At 42.9% G+C, this 19765-nt stretch overlaps 2 protein-coding genes across 3 annotated transcripts in view; both read left to right on the forward strand.

Annotated features, from left to right (window-relative positions):
- The window catches only part of LOC112139375 (target of Myb protein 1), a gene marked incomplete in the record, with an annotated part of 29250 nt that extends 19431 nt beyond the window's left edge, over positions 1-9819 (forward strand). Inside the window, 9 exon segments of the mRNA XM_024262149.2 lie at positions 2707-2823; positions 4729-4862; positions 4950-4992; positions 5523-5655; positions 5811-5877; positions 8964-9039; positions 9122-9181; positions 9249-9288; positions 9359-9819. Of these exon segments, the coding sequence (XP_024117917.1) occupies positions 2707-2823; positions 4729-4862; positions 4950-4992; positions 5523-5655; positions 5811-5877; positions 8964-9039; positions 9122-9181; positions 9249-9288; positions 9359-9504 (816 nt within the window).
- A 2324-nt stretch (positions 9820-12143) lies between these two features.
- On the forward strand, positions 12144-17319 carry get3 (guided entry of tail-anchored proteins factor 3, ATPase). 2 transcript variants are annotated; one of them, XM_024262166.2, is made up of 7 exons: positions 12144-12342; positions 13085-13232; positions 14579-14727; positions 14801-14951; positions 15020-15127; positions 16765-16962; positions 17045-17319. In XM_024262166.2, the coding sequence occupies exons 1-7, from the start codon at positions 12200-12202 to the stop codon at positions 17171-17173; spliced, it is 1026 nt and encodes a 341-aa protein (XP_024117934.1). In that variant the 5' UTR covers positions 12144-12199; the 3' UTR covers positions 17174-17319. The 2 variants fall into 2 exon arrangements, with proteins under 2 accessions (XP_024117934.1, XP_024117935.1); XM_024262167.2 differs by lacking the exon at positions 12144-12342 and adding an exon at positions 12412-12816.
- The last annotated feature ends 2446 nt before the right edge of the window (positions 17320-19765 follow it).

Here is a 19765-nt window from a genome sequence, read left to right on the forward strand (position 1 = left end):
TCCAGTTCTTATATACAGTTAATGATTTGGACACTACTGAGCTAGATGCGTCACAAATGAGCAACTACAGACTGATCTCAAACCTGCCATTTTTTAGTAAGACAACAGAAAAATCTGTTTTCCATCACTTAAATGACTTGATTTTAAGAAACCACTGCTATGATTCTTCAGACAGCACCATAACACTGAGACTGTTCTGACCAAAGGGACAATTTATTTACAGGTAAAAAAAAGTTCTGTAAATCTGTTGGAATGCATAAAAGCCAAACTATCTTACTTTGTACTTGCATTTTTTTTCTCAAAAAAATATTGGGTGATTATCGGTATCAGCTGCAAGAGGCTGGGTGGCTCAGTGGGCTAGGTGAAGGGCTGTCACCCAGGAGCCCTGGGTTCGATTCCCAGGGTTGTCCACTGATCTCCACCCAGATTGGGTCCTTAGACAAGTCCCTTGACGCTGCTGCCTAACTGGGTCCCTGTGCCCCTCAAGTACAGGGTTGTGTCAGGAAGGGTATCCGGCGTAAAAACTCTGACAAATCACTGATGTGAAACAGTGGGTGCTGTTACGCTGTGGGGACCCCAAAAGGGATAAGATGAAAGTGAACTACGACTGCTCTTAAGACCAGGCATCAACATGCTTGGACATCACATTTTGGATTGTACTACCATAGTAGTTAATTCTGCTTAACTGGTGCTCTGTCATGAAGAAATGAAAAAGGATCAGGTCTTAAGGGGTTAAATCCCCTTCTCCAGGTCTCACTGCCATCTGCCTGTCTGCAGCACGAAGAGCGCCACTCACATTAAAAAGAAACAAAAACGCAATCTTATTTCTGTTCTGCCGGTGTAGGTCCTTCTTGTGTTAAGACAACTTTGCTGTCAGTTTAAAACATGTTTAAAAGATTTACTGATCCTGAAAGTCCAAATCTGTGAATATTTCACCAGCTTAGCTTTTCTAACCTTTTGCTGAATTTTCTTTGTGCTCCTCCTGCTGTCTAGCACCTCAATAAAATGTGTTGATCTGTTCATAATTTCAAGACTTCTAGTAAAGTATTTGTCTGGAATAATAAGCTTGAAATATAAATCATTGATCATGATAAGAATAAATTAAATATCCAATCAACCCCGTGATCAGGCGCGATCTCTTATCACTTGATTGAATAGGGAAATCTCTACCAAAAGCCAGACTTTTGCAGCTAGAATAGTCATTTTTAATCATTTACCATATTATGTATAGAGTTTCTGATCAGTTATCTTCATTAAAGAAAATAGTTTTCTTCTTTTGAAAATAGAAGAAATTTCTAAGTGATCCCAAACTTTTGAACAGTGTATACTAAAGACAGTGCAAGTATGTCAGTGCTAGTTTAATTGGATCTCAGTGCTGTACTCCATACAGTTGACTGTGCTATATTACTATATTACTTAAACCACTGGAAAAACTGCGTGGGTCTCACTGGGCCAGTACTAAACTGGTTCAAAACGTACTTAGAAAACAGGAAATATTTTGTGTCAATTGGTAACTTCACTTCTGAGCCAACAGAAATTACATGTGGAGTGCCCCAAGGCTCCATCCTGGGACCACTTCTATTTAACATCTACATGCTCCCACTGGCCCAGGTTATAAAGAACAACAACATTAGTTACCATAGCTATGCAGATGACACACAGATATATATTAGACTGACACCAGGAGACTGAGGCCCTGTACAGGCTCTTGGTAAATGCATTGAGGACATTAATGACTGGATGTGTCACAACTTACTTCAATTAAACAAAAACAAAACTGAGGTTATTGCTGCTTCTCCTCCGCATCGAGACAAGCCAGTTGAGGTGGCTCGGGCATCTGGTCCGGATGCCTCCTGGACGCCTCCCTGGAGAGGTGTTCCAGGCATGTCCAACTGAGCGGAGGCCCTGGGGAAGACCCAGGACACGCTGGAGAGACTACTCTCTCAACTGGCCTGGGAACGCCTCGGGGTCCTTTCAAGAGGAGCTGGAGGAAGTGACCGAGGAGAGCGAAGTCTGGGCATCTTTGCTTAGACTGCTGCCCCCGCGACCCGGTCCCGGATGAGCGGAAGAAGATGGATGGAAATTAAAATATGTGTTTAATCCTTATCGATTAAACTTTTATTTAGAACAGGAGATGAGAACCAACAAAACCTAATACATAAAAGCACAGATTTTGAATAAAGAAAGGATATTTGTCAGACTCAAAGCTTTGCAACCTCCTGATGAACTTCAGCATTAAACAAAATGTAAACATCTCTGTTGCTTTGTGTCAGTTTAGAATAAAATCCTGAAAATATTCTCCATTATTGACATCGTCAAAGTTTAGCTGATTACATTTCCAGTAGATTGATGGAATGTCGCCCATTGGATCAGCATCCTACACGTGACCCAAACCACGACGCGCATGTCAACAGAATGAATCCACTAGCACTGTAAATAGCACCAACTTTAAGCACTGATTACAAAAATACTGCAGGAAAACATGCGGAGAACTTTTAACCCAAAGTCCAGAAGTGGAAAGTCTAAATGAAATGCATTTAAAATGTAGTGGCCAGACGAGAGAACGAAAATCATTTTCTGGGCATTTTTCCGTCGTTCACCTTACGGCCTACAGGTGCAGCTGTCATTCATTTGAACAGAAAGCTGCAGATGTGCTCTTCTTTGTGAAAATGTCTCTTTTTTTTTATTAATTTGTTGAAACTCTAGGAGCAGAAGCTGCGGAGTGACCTAGCGCTGGTGAAAGCAAACCTCACTGTGATGTCTGCGATACTGAATGAGCTGACAGCGGGTCACAGCAAGCCAGATGACATCCAGCTTCTACAGGTGTGCATATATATACACACTCCACATTAGGGAGCTGGTATGTATCTGCAGACCGGATCGTTCTGACTACAGGACAACCACGAAAAACATGTTTGGAGTGTCATGACAAACAGGAGGGAGTCTGGGTAAGGCTTAACATGAACAGATCCTCCAGGATTTCGCAGCAGATTTTTGGGATTGTTGTGGCCTAAAATGTCTGATGTTGCGGCGGCTTTTGTAAAAAGTTGCGACAAAAGTTCCAATGTTTTTTTATATATATTTATTTGAAAAGCACCTAAAAATGTTAATTATGAAATAAACATCACATTCTCATATTCCAACTCTTTAATGTGACAGATGCTAGGAAAATACATCATCATCACCTCACATAATGTTGTTAAGCTGTCATTTAACTTGAGTAGAAACGTGAAACACAAAATGAACTTTGGTCCTCTCTGCTCACAATAACCCAAATATTTGTGTTTTGATTGAAACATACTTCAGGATAAAATTATTTTCCAGAGAAAATGATAACCTTGAAAAAACAGCATAATCAGATTAATCTTCAGATCTCCATGTTCTCCTCAGAATCTTCCTCTTTATCTGTTTCAAAAGCGTCACTGGTGAGTCAATGGTTGATAGAGGAAGACAAGGAGCTGATCTGGTTTCTTTTATCTGCTCTGTTAGAGGTTCACTCAGGTGTTAATGAGTTTCTTGTGGAGGAGGTTCTACGTGGAATTATTTTCCTGCAGACTCTAAATTCTTCCTTTGTATTATCAATATCTAGTCCAGGGATCTGCTAAGTTTAATGCTAAAAGATCCATATGATCCAGTTTCTTATGGACTAAAATCCAAAAAGAGAACCAAAGTCCCACATCAAAGTTAGAACAATACACTTTATTTATGTTTTTGTGACCATTGAGACATTTATTAATAAAATATAGCTTTAAAATAATCTCTACAATGGAATTTGTCTTTATAAAATTAACTTCTTTTACTTTTAAAAGTAGCTCATACAAGTTCTTTTCAAAATAAAATGCATCTTGTGTTTTATCCTTCAGCTGCAGCAGATTTACTTGAACTTAACATGTAATAACATCTTTTCTATCATTGTACTTTAGTGTTCCTTCATCTTTTTATCATTTTACTATTGAATACAAACAACTTTGGTGTAGAATACAAATACTTTTGAAACTAAATGCAATAAGATGATAATGATGAATAATAATCCGCTCTGGTAGCAGATGAAACATTTTACCATAATTTGTTCAGTTTTGTTAAAAATGTTAACATAAATGACAAAATGTAAATAATGAAAGTAAATGAACCAATACTACAAAACCATTATTGTTTTCTCTTAAAATCCAAAGGGCCACAATGGAGGAGGAAAAGAGCCGCCCGTATGTGGCTCCAGAGCCTCAGGTTGCAGATCTCTGATCTAGTCTCATAGTCCATTCATGTTCTGCTGGACAAGACCGCTCCACACCAGTACGCGCTTAGCACACCCCCCGCCGCATGTGCACATAGCGCACTTCCATACCCCGCCATGTGCGCACCCACAATAGCGTTCATTGCACTCCCACCTTGATGCGTGCGCACCTGCGCTCAGTGCACAGCCTTAACCCGCCATGTGCGCACCAGCAATAACGCTCAAACATACTTTTACAGTTTAACACACAACTCATTTCATGTAAAATGTTTAAAGGGCAATCATTAAAAACATTAATTAAATAAATCAAAATCAATAATTTTGCCCAGTGCTGCGCAGAAATCACGTTTCACCTAGGGCGGCATGCAGCCCAGGGCCGGTCCTGTCGGAAATATTAATGGTAAAAAAAAACAATAATTAAAGAGTAAACCTTTTTCATTTCGGCTGGTGTGATTTTTTTGTCAGGAAAGTAAAGAAGTTTTCCTGTGTTCAAGCAGCAGCTCTTCGCGGTGTGTAAGAAGATGCAGGTCCGAGTGGTGGAGCTCATCCCGCAGCTGCTGGATGAAGGATTCATTGAAGAGCTGCTGATTATCAACGACGACCTAAACAATGCTTTCATCCGTTATGAGAGGTGTGCCTCCCCAGCCTTTGCTCCTGCATTGCTGGAAGATTTGTGGGAAATGATGGAGCTTGACTATGTCTACACTTGACGTTTCAGGTTCGACAGGCTGAACAAAGCTCAAGTTACAAATTCACAACAGGTAAAAACATAATCCTTTTTATAAGTTTAAGCCCCACTCTGTCCTTTGATCTGTTTTCAAATTGTTCCCAGTCGTCCTTTAGTTATGATGGATGGTGCCGTTTTTAGCCAAAAGCAAAAAACCTGCATCGTTTTCTAGCACATTTATTCTGCAGAGCAGCAGCAGTTAATTAGAAATTCACCCACAGTTGTGGGCTGTGGGTGTGGTACAACCCCGCCCCCTTTTGCCCTCCTTGTTGCTGAGAGCTCAGAGCAGGGAGCTTTCCCAGCGTATTTTCTACATCATAGATGAGCTCTTTTTCAAAAGCCATGTTTTCATCACCTTTAAAAATTACAACAATTTGAATGAAGAATTGCTCAAAAATGTTATTTTGAGTTTAATTTTCTTAATTAATGTCCTCCATAATCAGAAAAAGGCCACATGGACATGTTAAAAACACCCAAAACAGTTTTCATTGGAGTGGGTCTTTAATGAACTTGATGATTTCTTTTGAAAGTGTGGAATAAGGGGACGTTTTCCTCTGTTTGCAGAGCTCTGCTGAGAGTCCGAGCCTACTCGACCTCAGCCCCCAGCCTTCAGCCAACAAACAGCCGGCTGTCATCGCAACAACCAGCCAACCAGCAGACTGCTCCCAGAGCAGCTCCCAGCAGGCAGCCGGTCACCGTGAGTCAGCCGTCTCCAAACCACAATCCCTCAGTGACCATCTCAGGATCTCTGAATGTGTCCCCTTTAGTTTTATTCATTTTTTGAGGGCATAAACAATACTCAGATTACAACAGCAACCAAGTGTGTTTAAGATCTGAAACTGTGTTTGACAGAAGAAGAGGAGGAGTTTGACATGTTTGCTCAAACCAGGAGCAGCTCTTTGGCTGAGCAGAGAAAAAGGTAAGTGATGCTGCATGAAAGTACTGCAGGTAAACTGAAGGACTTCCTCAGTTAGGTTTGTTGGTAGACATGTAACCATTCCATTCACACTTTTAATTATAAAACAATGAATTAAAGGTATTTATGGTCAAATGTGTTTTCTTTTTGCTCCTTACATCAAACTGTCTGTTTTCCTAGTAACAGAAATGATTTAGTACAAATAAACATTTATAAATAAAACTGAAATGATCACAAATCCTTTCAAACTCTGTTCATGTTGTGCTCCATGTGATGGACCGCTCCACTCCCGCTCAGCACAACCCACCCAGCCACTGACCGGGCACTCGCCTGCGCGTAAACTCGGCGCAAAAGAGCGTTCAAGCATAGAGGAAAAAAATAGAGATCTAAAGAGCGTTAATAAAAAAGAGCACGGCTCCCAGGAAGCAGTCAGAATGGAAACAGTCATGAAGTAGGGCTGGGAATCACTGGGTACCTCACGATACGATATGATCCACGATACAGGGGTCACGATATCGATAATATCGCGATACTGCGATAATTGGTAAAAATTTGAGCTGTCAGGCGATTAAATTTTTTCATCGCGATTAATCGCATTTTGTCCTGATTTAACTCGCGATTAATCGCAAATTAATATGTGGCCTTTTTTTAAGGAAAAAATGTGGAATTTAACAGTATAACAGTTTAACAATTTAACAGTTCTACATTAATTATGAAAACAAGAATGGCAAAATTAATAGTTTTCATCAGAAATACTTTATTTTGTAACATTGTATTGAGATAAACTTAACAATAAAAGGCCTTAACATAAAATGCCTAACAAAAGCCCAAGTCCAAGTGAAGGGCATTTTAAATTCAAAACTTCAATCAACGTTCAGTAAAATAAAATAAAAAACATCAAAAATAACATTTCCATAACACTTTCATGTTCATTTTTTGTCAGGACCAAATCTTTTCCTCCTCTGTTGAACTACAGTAATAAATGAAATAGAGATTCATCATTTCCAATTAGCTTGCTGTTCGGAACGTCGGGGGTCCACAGCTCTCGGGACGCGGCGCCAGACGCGAGCCGGTACCACCAGACGTGGTACTGGACGTGAACCGGAGCCGGGTTAGGGTGCAGGAGCTCTCCAGGTCCTAGCGCCGGCCGGTTTTAGCTAGCAGCTCGGTGTTTGGAGACCCGCCTGTGTTCTAGTGAGAGCAGCCGGTGAGTTGGAGGGCGGGACGCCCGCACGTGGTATGGAAAGACACGTATAAGAAAAATCTGCGATTAATGCATCAAAAAAATTGTCAGCGTCAAGCACACGTCAGATTAATGCGTTTTTAACGCGACAAATCTGACAGCACTAGTAAAAATCCTCTCTAATAACTAGCATTATACAGAAGAACATGTTTTTTGGGAAAATATATCCCCATTTATCTTTTTTAGCTTAAAAACAATCATAATAAACAACTTTTCTTATTTTGTGCAACAAATTAAAGACACTTTTGTGCAACATTGCTGAAATCAGTAATACTATGTCTTTGACAAACATTGACAACAACTGAATTGGAATTATCTGTCAAATTCAATGTTAACAATGGTAAACATGATCAGCAGTGACACTACTTAGTGCAGAATTGTTGTAAACAACAGAACAAAAATTAAATAAGTCAAGTGGCGACAGCTATCTACCTCCAAAAGAACGTCACACCAAAGGATGATGAATATAATGTTTTACAGCCTCTCTCAAAAATGACCTAATTTTTTGTGCACTTTTCCTTTACTTGAAAGGGGCTGAGCATCCAAAAATAAAGGCTGATTTACTCAGACTGTCACTTGAGATTATTTTTCCAATCTTTATCTATTTTACCTTTGGCCAGTCAGCAGTCAATAGGTAAAAACCTTTAAAACACACATAATAATGGCAATAAATATAATTTTAAGTGCTTCAATTAATTAGCAACCTCCCTAGTTTTACAGTGAATTCATGTACTTTATTTTAATTACATTTAAATTTAAGTTCATACATCAAATCCTGCTTTTTTTATTTAAGAGTGACTTTAAATTAACATTAGCAACAAGTAATTACATTGTTTGGAAACGTCACATTATAAATTTACCAAAGTTACACCGTACACCAGCAGGTTAAACATTGAAATGTATGAAAGCGAAAATTCCGACGGTCCCTGAAGCGTACACAAACAACTGCGAAGCGCGCGCTCAGTTCCCACAGCAAACATGAAGTAAATGATCGCTGACATGCTAGCGCTCAGACAAAGTCACTTCTTACCGGCTGGATCTCCTACAGATGGATGATAAATGCTGACAGGTAGACATGCTTCACACACGCGCTACAGAGCCTGAATCTCACCGTAGCTTCTCCCGAACGAGCGCGTGCGTCGTTATTAAATGTCCGATGCAGCGCGCGACTCAGACGCTCAACGCTACAGCCTCTTCAAATGAAAATATAATATCGATACTTGGTGAGAACCCATCGAGAATCGATCGCAGGACTAAATATCGCGATATATCGCAATATCGATATTTTGGCACACCAATATCGTGAAGCTGCGTCGTCATCATGACTGTTGACATGCTAGATTGGTCAAAGTTGTGATGAAAATGTAAAGTTTTAGGGTGATGAACAAATCTCGACTTTGCTTGAATTTGCGCTAATAGTTACCATCATAACATCCAGAAATCCTGGAGGGAATGATTTATGAGAAACTTTAAATCTGAAGGAGCTGCAGGAATTTCTCAGGAGGGAAACAGATGAAGAACACACAGCCAGTCTGCTGCGCACACACACTCACACACACACACACCCCCACACAGAGCGTGCATGGAGAAATGTCATCAGCTCTGCATTTCTAAATTTAGGCACAGGCTGAGATAAACTGATTTTTTTTTCATTTTCTCCATTGATGAACATGTTGATGAGTTTGAATTGTTTTTTTTACTGAATCAGAAAGAATGGTTACATCCTTAGTTGTTGCTTTTGACTGACTGCAACACTTGTCAATGGTGCACCATTCACAAACAAGACTTCTGCTTAAGAATATTTGAAGTAAAAAACAACTAGTTTCAAGACAGATATGGTGTCCAGTGTCAGGTATGAGGACCCCGGAGCCGTGGAGGGGCTGGCAGAAGCTCTGGACTCAAGGTTGCAGGTCACAGCAGGGGTGTGTATGCCCTACTTTGGATCTACATTCAGTTCTTATTCATTTTTCTCTAAAACATCTCTTCTCGCTTGCTTCCGCAAAGGCGCAACCAGCAAACAACGGCCTTCAGAGCGACATTGACAGATGGTTGGCGTGCGACATGGTAAGGGCGGCACAGACGACGTGCAGCGTGTGTGACAGCATAACACAACTGTTTGTTTTCAAAGCAGGAGGATCAGTCCTCGGTCAGTGAAGGAGTGTCCAGTGAAGGTGTGTTTAGCTGCAAACATAAACTTTTGTGCACAAATTCTCCTTTATGCACAACACCTGTCCTCCTCAGAGTTCGATAAGTTTCTGGAGGACCGGGTGAAAGCAGTGGAGCGCAGCGGCCAGACGCTTTGCAGCGTGCCGGCCTCCACAGCCAGGCCGCCGCCGAGCAGCGCCCAGCAGCAGGGCACGCCACATGACCAGCTGTTTTCGCTCTGAGTGTGGAACAAGAACAACGCTTCAGAAAAAGTCTCAAATTTACAAATCTCCTCAGAAGGAATCAGCCACTGTTCTGACTGAAAATGCTGTATTTCTTTTCTTTAGATTGTTTGTCTTAATGTACATATGAACAACCTTCTGTTACTGTATTTATCATAGATTATTATTACTATTACATTGTGAACAAAAACTGTTTACAGTTTAAGTGATGTATAATGACGAAGAAAATATCTTTGACCATCATGTGCCTTTGAACCAAAATGCTGATTTCCTATAAATGAGAATAAATGGGGATTTGTTCCTCAATCCGCTGCTCTTTTGTTGACTTTTTTCTGCTGGTTCTGAGCGGCTCCTTTCCCGGCTGAGCTGGTTCTGGGACCAGAAATGGGGAAACGGCCATCATGGCTGCCAATGAAGCAGAGAAAGTGTTGTGGGAGTCTGTCCTTTTTCCTGCAGTCAGTCACCTCTGGCATCAGATCATGTAAATTAGGTTTTTTTTCCTCTCCTTTACGCTGCAGTTGTCACTATCTTCCACATACCACTACTCATTGTGTTGTATTTTTTGAGCAGTAGCTTTTATAGAGAAGCATCCCCTTATAGAGTCGCCTTTCTATTTTTGCTTTTTAGACATATCTAAAGACGGTTTGTTGTTCTTCTACTGCTAAAAAAAAGCCTCCAGTTTGACTACCTAGAAAAGTTACCTTAGTGCATGTTGGCTTCTCTTTTGATCTTATTAGAAATCTATCATGCTAAAAACTTTGCTTCCTGATTTTGCTGTTTTGTGGTTTGTAGTGCATTTATGTAAATTATTTTTTTTTTCCTATGAAAATTGTTTTTAACATAAAGCATTTGTGAAGTAAATTCAGATCAAAGTTGCATTTGAAGATTTCTTTTTTAAAGACAAATCAGGAATCTGGTTTCAAAAAGAGCGTATCTGAGAGGTAGAAAATACTCTGGGCGCTCTAGTCTTCCTGCTCTGCTCCATTCTGATGCATCCACCTGCAGACAAATAGATCCATGAACGTCTTTGTTTCCTCGTCTGAGGTGGAATCTGGATCAGAACTGCACAGCTGGATGGCTACAATATTGGTCACCATTTTGTTGCACCGGTAATATTAGGTCGGGTTTAGGGCTGTAACGAGTATCCAGGTGCTCGGGTATTAGCGATTTGCTGCCGAAAATTTGAGTACGGATATTCGCGATGTCCAAGATCGCTGATTCGCGATCTTTATAAATGTAGTAAAATATGATCATAATATAATCTGGGGACGATGTATTTTTGCTCTGAAATGCAGATTAATGTAGGATTAAGGATTAAGTTTACGAACTAAAGAGCTGCGGTACTGCGTAAACACATCTTTGTGACGGTGAAGCTTCCGGTTTTCAAAGTAAAACTAGTGAGAGCTTTTCTCTGTTCAGAAACTGAGACTGAAGTTCCGTTCACAGACATAACTTCTGAAACAATGAATTAGCTTTAACATTGGAGCTTTAGCTGGAGTGTTTACATTCTTTTGACTATGATAACTTCAACATTTGACGTAATTAATGAAACTCCAGCTTATTCTGAAGAAACAGCCTCACGCTGCTGAAAGAGGATGTAATCAACGTAAATCAGCTGATTCTGCTGAGGAAAAAAAAATAACTTTTTTCATACGGACTCTCCCCCAATATGTAATGATTAGAATGTAAAATATTGAAGAACTTTGAGGATAGAAAACTGTGGAGAACATTTTCAGATTCTGTTGTTAAATGATCCAAAACAGCAGTGATTTTATCCTTTTTATGTTGTTTTACTGCTGAACCAGAAGATGGACAAAAAAAAAACTTTAAAATGACAAACATCATTTTTTATCTTTGTGGGTTTTTTTAATCAGTTTTGTTCATTCTGATCTCCTGTTCTAAATAAATGTATAAATGATGATTAAATGCAAATAATTTCAATTTTCATCCATCCAGTAAATAGACATACACATACACTCTTTTGGGGTCTCCACAGCGTAACAGCACCCACTGTTTCTCATCAGGGATTTGTCAGAGTTTTTACGCCGGATGCCCTTCCTGACACAACCCTGTACTTGAGGGGCACAGGGACCCAGTTAGGCAGCAGCATCAAGGGTCTTGCCTAAGGACCCAATCTGGGTAGGGATCAGTGGACAACCCTGGGAATCGAACCCAGGGCTCCTGAGTGACAGCCCTTCACCTAGCCCTAGTTGGGGGTGTGAGGAGCTGTAAGCTAGTAAGAGAGCACATAAACAGAGAGCTGTCTGTCGTGAGTGATGGAAAGGGGGGCGGTGTTGTTTGCATCAACAATCCTGCCCACAATTCTAATTAAATATATATTGCTGCTTTTCAGAAACTATGTTCTGGAAAACGACATTTTTGTTGGTTTTTTTCTGTTAGTTTTTTTTTGTTTGTTTTGTTTTGTTTAAAAATGTAATAACTTAAAACCACTGGAAACATTTTTACAATAGATTCATATTAATATTACTGGAGTGGGACTTGGAGGTTTTCATGGTGACACAACCAATATCTTTAACTGCAGCTTTTAAATAACGTAAAAGCAACTAAAAGTAGGAAAATTAAAGCAGACAAAGAAAAAAATCTTCAGGTTATTTTTTTGACCCCTCGTCTTCACCACGTGAAGATCCGAGGAGCCGTGAACGCAGCAGCAGTGACGTCGACGTCCACAGTCGAGATGGCAGCTTCAATGGAGGACGAGTTTGAAGATGCGCCTGACGTGGAGCCGCTGGAGCCAACTCTGAAGAACATCATCGAGCAGAAGTCTTTGAAATGGATCTTCGTTGGCGGGAAAGGTGGTGTCGGTAAAACGACGTGCAGGTGAGCTGAAGGAGGAGCGGCGGACGCTCGTAGCTAGCGCGGCTAGCTCTGGCTAGCTGGGAGCAGACGTTCGCGGTCTGTGCGCTCGTCGGCAGCAACATCTGAACCGTCATTTTACCGTGACTGGAGCGTGGCGGCTTCTTCTTTCTCTTTTGATACGTGCGGGTTTCGTTACGGCTTATTTTGGCGTTAGTTTGTGCGGGAGTTGAGCTGCTTAGCAGAGTCAGCAGCTAGCGGATGACTGTCACATGGACTGACGAGGTTCTCAGCTGCCTCGACCCATCCCAGCCTTCACTGTCTCCGAACCCTGTTCTGTGTTTAACGGAAGAAACGCCCCAAACAACTAAGTGAATTTGAATAAATAGTATCCGCCAAGTGACGCCTGTCTGAGGATGCAAGAGGAAGCAGCCAGCCTTAGCCGCTAGCTTGCATAACAGGTGACACCTGAAAAGATCCCAACAGCGGGATGGACAGGTGAGCTGTCCTTTCCTCTCCGGTTCCTGAGAGAATCAGAAGCGTGTATTGCCGTTGTAACGGTGAGGAACGAGGTCCTAAAGATGTTCATCACTGTCTGGAGCTTTGGAACCAACATGGAAACATTCGACACACTCTTTAAAGTGCAGCTCTTGAACCAAAAGCGACATTTTTGTTTTATCACGTGACCCGTGTTGCACTTCTGACATGCGCAGTACATCCCCTTGTGACGCAGCTCCTCAGACCTGCTGCTGTTTTGTCTTCCCAGCTGCAGTCTGGCCGTGCAGCTGGCAGCAGTCAGGGAGAGTGTCCTGATCATCTCCACTGACCCGGCCCACAACATCTCTGACGCCTTTGACCAGAAGTTCTCAAAGGTCCCCACTAAGGTTAAAGGCTATGACAACCTGTTCGCCATGGTGAGTCCGAGAAAGTTCTGATCATTGGGAGAAAGCCCACGAACCCCCGATCCATACTCATCCAAATCACTTCTGATCATGCTTTGTAAACATTTATTAAATAACTTTGGGGCATTGCTCAACATTAAGAGTTTGTTTTAATCCTGAACAATAGACTGTGTACTTTTCCAGAGGACTATCAGTCTCTCTGCGCCTTTAAACCATTTGCGCGCTTCCTTCAAAACCAGTTAAATGCGGGAAGACATCTATCCAGAATTTACCGGTTTTGTCCATGATAAACATCTGATCTGGATGATATTAGCCCCGTGAATATCAGGATATTTTCGAGATGCTTCTGAGTGCGCTGATGGTTCCGTTCTCCATGGAGGCTCGCTGTGTGTATGCGCCTGTGTGTGAGCTGTGTATGCGCCTGTGTGTGAGCTGTGTATGCCCCTGTGTGTGCACCTGTGGGTGTGCGCCTGTGTGTGAGCTGTGTATGCGCCTGTGTGTGCACCTGTGGGTGTGCACCTGTGTGTTCTGTGTGTGCGTGTCGGGCAGTGCTGGCATGCTCCTCATCTCATCTCCCCTCCTGGGGGATTATCCAACACCTTCTGATGTTTAGGGATAAAATGCATAACAGATGCAAGCACCGTTTATAGTGACCAGCAGGTGTCGGCCAGGGGTGGCCACCCCTGGCCGACACCTGCTGTCACCACTGGTTGAATGTGGCCCCCAAACCAAAATTAGATCAACACTCCTGCTTTAGAGCAGCGGACCCCAAACTTCTTCTTATGAGGGCCACATAACGTCTGTCTTACTGATATGGTGCTGGATCAGTTTGTAGGCTAACAGAAAACATGTTTTACCAGTTTTGTCTGCGATTGTTGCTAACAGTGTTTTCTGCTAATAAAAAACACTGTTAGCAAAACACTAGTTTGCTAGTGTTGTTAGCAAACATTCTCAAAGCCAGATTGGGGAAAGAAAATAAATAAAATCATGCGTCTCTGATAGCTTTTGGGGGGCGGGGCAAATGTGGAGGTGGGCCGGATCTGGCCCGTGGGCCGTGGTTTGGAGACCCCTGCTTTAGAGGATGAAGTGTATCTGGAAAAGCCGCATCTGTTAAACCACATTTTCCCTAAAAGTGAGATCATTTCTGTTTTGTAAATGAGGTTAGACTTTGTCTTGGGGCAGTGGGTTTTTAAAAATCACATTTAGTGAACAAACAGGAGCTTGTGTTTGTCTCCTCTCTTTTCCTGCTCTTCTCCACCGTGACTCCAGAATCATGAGGGTTTTTGTGAGCTCTCATAAGCTCCGCCCTAAGGCGGGAACTGAAGGAGCTCTCGTGTTTTCCCTTCATGCTAATGCAGGAGATTGACCCCAGCCTGGGCGTGGCGGAGCTGCCCGACGAGTTCTTTGAGGAGGACAACATGCTCAGCATGGGCAAGAAGATGATGCAGGAGGCCATGAGCGCGTTTCCCGGGATCGATGAGGCCATGAGCTACGCAGAGGTCATGAGGTAAGCGGAGCAGAACAGCAGGCTTGTCCTAGTGGTTGGTGATGTGAGGAGTAACCCAACGTGCTTGTGTTAGGCTGGTGAAAGGAATGAACTTCTCGGTGGTGGTTTTCGACACCGCCCCCACTGGCCACACGCTGCGCCTGCTGAACTTCCCCACCATCGTGGAGCGAGGGCTGGGCCGCCTCATGCAGATCAAGAACCAGATCAGCCCCTTCATTTCTCAGGTGAGGCGGCGGTGGCGCTCTGGAGGACCGTCTCCAGCTGAAGCTGTAAACCTTTTCTCTGTCTCCAGATGTGCAACATGCTGGGTCTGGGGGACATGAACGCAGACCAGCTGGCCTCCAAGCTGGAGGAAACGCTGCCGGTCATCCGCTCGGTCAGCGAGCAGTTCAAAGACCCTGTAAGTTTCAGGTTCCATGGATTTCTGATTTAACTTCATTTGACTCCTTTAGATTTATCTTCTTATCCTTTTGAAATAGAATTTGTTTGAACTTGGAAGCGTTTTCACAAAACCAGAGACTTAAAATGAACAAAGATAGCATGTTCATTGATAAAATAGAAGAGTAGAGCCGTGCTCTGCAACCTTTAACACCACCATTTGGTCCAGCGTCTTACGGACCACAATGCAGCGGGAGCCTCAACGTCACATTTCTATTTTTACTGTATTTGTCTTTTTGTGCCCATTAAAACTTTCATTTATAAAATCTAGGTTTAAATACTTGCAGTAATTGAATTATAACCCTGTTCTGAAGCGGTGTGAGCTTGCATCAACACACCGCTGTTACGTGACGAATGGCGTTTGAAGCTTTGAGCTCTGTTTGGTTGTTGGCTGTTTCTTGTGGCGTTTCAGTGCTTTCTGAGCCAATAACAGGAAGGACAGATGGGAGTGGTTTGCACCATATGAGAGGCATCATCACACAGGGCTGTGAGGAGATGCAGATTTGAAGTGTTTTCTTTATGAAAAAGAAATAAAAATTCCAAATCAACTATACTATTCCCCAAAATCAAAGATTTATTATCTTTAAAGGTTTTTCTTTAAAAATGTTCAGGCACAAAAGACTGTTTCTTCTAACGTCACAACCATGTGACCATTCTGGGTTCAGGACAGCAGTTTTTGTCTTTTTCTTACGGCGATCGTTACCTTCTAGCCTGCAGGAGCTGCATCTAAATGACAGTTTTTAGCTGCTCTTCTGTCTGTTTATAACCCAGTTTGATGGCTTGTTGTCCCGCATTAGCCCAGGGAGTGAAAAATAAAAACAATAATAATGTCTTGATGCAAATGAGAAAAACATCATAAAATCCATGAGGAGAATGATTAGATTATCAGGAACGTTTGTTTTGAACATAACTTCTGCAGTTCTGTCAGCTGGCAGCAGTAGATACTGATACACAACTCTACAGTGCCCTCTAGTGGTTGTTAGTGGTTGTAACCGCCAAAAGGAAACCGGTTTAAGTGGGGAAAATAACAAATATATGAGCCTATTTATGTCTAACGAAATCACATATAAGTCGCTCCTGAGTATAAGTCGCACCCTTGGAAAATCTATGAAAAAAAGCGCGACTTATAGTCCGGAAAATACGGTATTCATTCCTGATCCTATCCATCCTGGTCACTCCCAAAGAGAACCTCAGCATCTTCAGCTCTGCTACCTCCAGCTCTGCTTCATGTCTTTTCTTCAGTCCCACTAAACATCTTCTTCATCTTTAACATCTTCTGAATGATCCTAATTTGCTTTCATTATGTCTTTTTTTATTCCAAGTTATTCAAGTTATAGACTGACCAATCAGATGCCTCGGTAAAAGCCCTTCCAACATTTGATTGACAGATTCTCCCGAGCTGCTTTCAGTGGAAGGGGTGTGACTTTCCAACAAGTTTATTTCTGATTTGCGACATTAGTTGCCATAGAAACTCAGACCAATCACAGTTGTCTGGCTCCAACATGGCAATTGAATTGTCTTCATTTCCCTGGAGCTAGACAGCGGCGTTCTCTGCGACGTTCTCTGCGGTTCTGACGGCTGTCTTTTGGGTTTCATCAGGAGCAGACCACCTTCATCTGCGTGTGCATCGCCGAGTTCCTCTCCCTCTACGAGACGGAGCGGCTCATCCAGGAGCTGGCCAAGTGCCGCATCGACACGCACAACATCATCGTGAACCAGCTGGTGTTCCCCGACGCCGAGAAGCCCTGCAGGATGTGTGAAGCCCGCCATAAAATCCAGTCCAAGTATTTAGATCAGGTAGGAGGGTTCACCCGCTTGCGTGGGGTGGGGGTGGGGGGGTCAGATCCACTCGCTCAGTTCTGCTGCCGTCTTCCCACAGATGGAGGACCTTTATGAAGATTTCCACATAGTCAAGTTGCCCCTTCTGCCCCACGAAGTTCGAGGAGCCGACAAAGTCAACACCTTCTCCAAGCAACTCCTGGAACCCTACAAGCCTCCCAACAAGTGACCCTCTCCGCAGGCCACGCCTCCTTCCAGCCCTTCTCATGTCCTCAGCGCGACCCGCTCCGTCCCCGAGGGAGGGGACACCACCTGCAGCACTGAGACGGCGCCGCCCGCCCCCACCCCGTCCAGTCTTTGTTTCTCTGGCAGTCCTTCTGGTTTCAGTGTGTGATCAACAAGCCCCGCCCCCTCCGCTGTGCACTTGTTGGTGTTTCTGGTGTTTATTTACAAATAAAACTGTATTTTGATCTTTCCACTGAAAGCGAACATTCTGAGCAGAACCATGGGGTCTGCGCAGACGCAGAGCAGAAAGCAGTTCTACTGTCTCCCGTCTCTGCGCCGGTGGTGTGAAAGCCTGAGCTCGTCATGGCCGACTCTGGCATGTTGAATGAAGTTCTTACCCATACGAGGAGGGTTTGGTTTTAATATCGCTGCATTGATTGTCCTTTAACAAAGTGCTGATCTTTGAGCCCTAAAGCAGGACTTTGACTCCTCAGAACTCAGAAGCGTGTAGGTAGAACGCAGGTCAATCCTCTGATACTCCCTGCTCTGTCAACCAAGAATCTTTCTATTGGTTTTCTTTAAGTTCAACTGGCAGTGAGAATTAAAGGCAGTCGCTACAGCTCAGTCTTGTGTGTGGATTCATTTGGCAGCAGACTGACCCGCCCGCAGATTGCCTCTGATGGAGCATGAAGCCCGGCAGCCTGCAGCAAAGCTTCTCAGAGCACAAACAACTCCTGCAGAGACAGAGAGGAATGGATTCCTGCACCATCATCCGGCCTGAAGCTGTCAGAGGTTCATTTACTTCACCCAAGTTAGAGGAAAACAATTACAGCCACTAGGACGTTTGCTTTAGGATCAGACGTTCCAACTCGTGCAGCCCGAGCTCTGGTAGATTCATTTGAACAATGAGATAGAAAATCAAGAAATCCACATTAAATAATTTGTATACATTTATGTACATTTCATTGAGGGAAACGGGTATTTGATCTCCTTGTGACCAATAGGAGTTCTGGTTGACCCAGACCAGTTAGACTCTCCTCATCAACCTGTCACCTGAACCTGTTAGAACTGATCACCTGTAGAACAGACACCTGTCCTCAGAATCATCTCAGTCAGACTCCAAACCCTCCGACATGGACAGACTAAAGAGCTTTCAGTGGATTTAAGGGAGAAGATTGTAGACCTGCACAGACCAGAATGGACTACAGCCCCATCAGCAACAAGCTGGAGGTTAAAGGTCACCAGAACATGAGCATCAATCCACCTGTACGTCTGGAGCTCCAAACCAGATCTGACCTACTGGGGTTTCCATGATCATGAGAACAGAGAGAAATGGTCCTAAAACAACAGCAGGAGTTAGTGGATGATCTGAAAGCAGCTGGAACCACAGTCACCAAGAAAACCACTGGTGAGACTTTACACCACAACGGTTGAACATCTATCAGTTCTGGTAAAGTCCTCCTGCTGAAGAAGACTCCTGTGCTGACCCTCTTGAAATTTGTCCACGAACACCTTCATGATTCAGAGAGATTGGAGAAGGAGCTGTGGTCAGATCAGACCAACATGGAGCTCTTTGGCATCAACTCAACCGTTTGGAGGAAGAGAATTGCTGCTGATGACCCCAAGAACACCATCCCCCTGTCAAGCACGGAGGTGGAAGCATTATCATGTACCCTCCAATCCTGAGAACCTCCTTCCATCCACCAGACGGATTCAATGACGAGTCTTCAATCAAGGAATGACTGAAGAAGAATCAGATCCAGATCATGGAGTGGTCAGTCAGTCTCTGGACCTCAGTCCTCTAGGAAACTTCTGGAGAGAGCTGAAGCTCACAGCTGCTAACTAACAGCCACCAAATCTGAAGGATTTAGAAATCATTTGTAGAGAAGAGAGGAGCAGAATTCCTCCTGATCTGTGCAGAAACCTGATGATCAACTACAAGAAACCTCTGACCTCTGTGCTGATAAGAAGGGTTTGCCACAAAGTACTAAGTCTTTCCAGTAAGAGGGTTCAAATCCTTATGTCCCTCAAGGAAATGCTAATAAATGGATATCAATCATTTAAAGTGGATTTCCTGATTTTCTTTGTGATTTTCTATCACTGTTTAGATGAATCTACTATCAGGATGATAAACTGTTGATTTTGTAAGTGGACAAACCTATAAAACCAGCAAGGGATCAAATCCTTATTTCCTCCAAACCACGTCCACAGAAGACTTGATCTAGTCTTTTCTGAAGTGTTTAAATGGTTAAAGTCAGAATTCCCTCTGGAAAACACGGAGGTGGAAGTGTGATAGTTTGGGAAGAGAACTCCTTTTTTCAGTCCAATCTGAGGCCGTCTGTCTGGTTGGAACAGAGTCCTGCAACAAATTAGAGGTCGAATATCTTCATCATAATGGATGAAAAAGGAAAAGTGGCTTTTTGAGAAAGAGATGGCATAAACTGAAGTGTTTTCGATGTCCAGAAGGTTACCTGCTTTGATGTGTTTTTTGTCCACTATGCCGCTTAACTTTCCTCTTCCAGAAAACTTTTTATTCCATGTCGTATTCTCTTCCCGACGCGTCATATTTCCACGTGGAAACGTGCGGGTTGTTTTC

Source organism: Oryzias melastigma, linkage group LG1 (genome assembly GCF_002922805.2).
Source record: "Oryzias melastigma strain HK-1 linkage group LG1, ASM292280v2, whole genome shotgun sequence".
Lineage (NCBI taxonomy): Eukaryota > Metazoa > Chordata > Actinopteri > Beloniformes > Adrianichthyidae > Oryzias > Oryzias melastigma.

Bases quoted from the DNA above. Each gene is read 5' to 3' on its own strand.
- get3 (XM_024262166.2), top strand. From the start codon at position 12,200: ATGGCAGCTTCAATGGAGGACGAGTTTGAAGATGCGCCTGACGTGGAG. The intron at 14,728-14,800 runs GTAAGCGGAGCA...TGCTTGTGTTAG, and splicing joins AGCTACGCAGAGGTCATGAG to GCTGGTGAAAGGAATGAACT. The intron at 15,128-16,764 runs GTAAGTTTCAGG...GGGTTTCATCAG, and splicing joins GCGAGCAGTTCAAAGACCCT to GAGCAGACCACCTTCATCTG.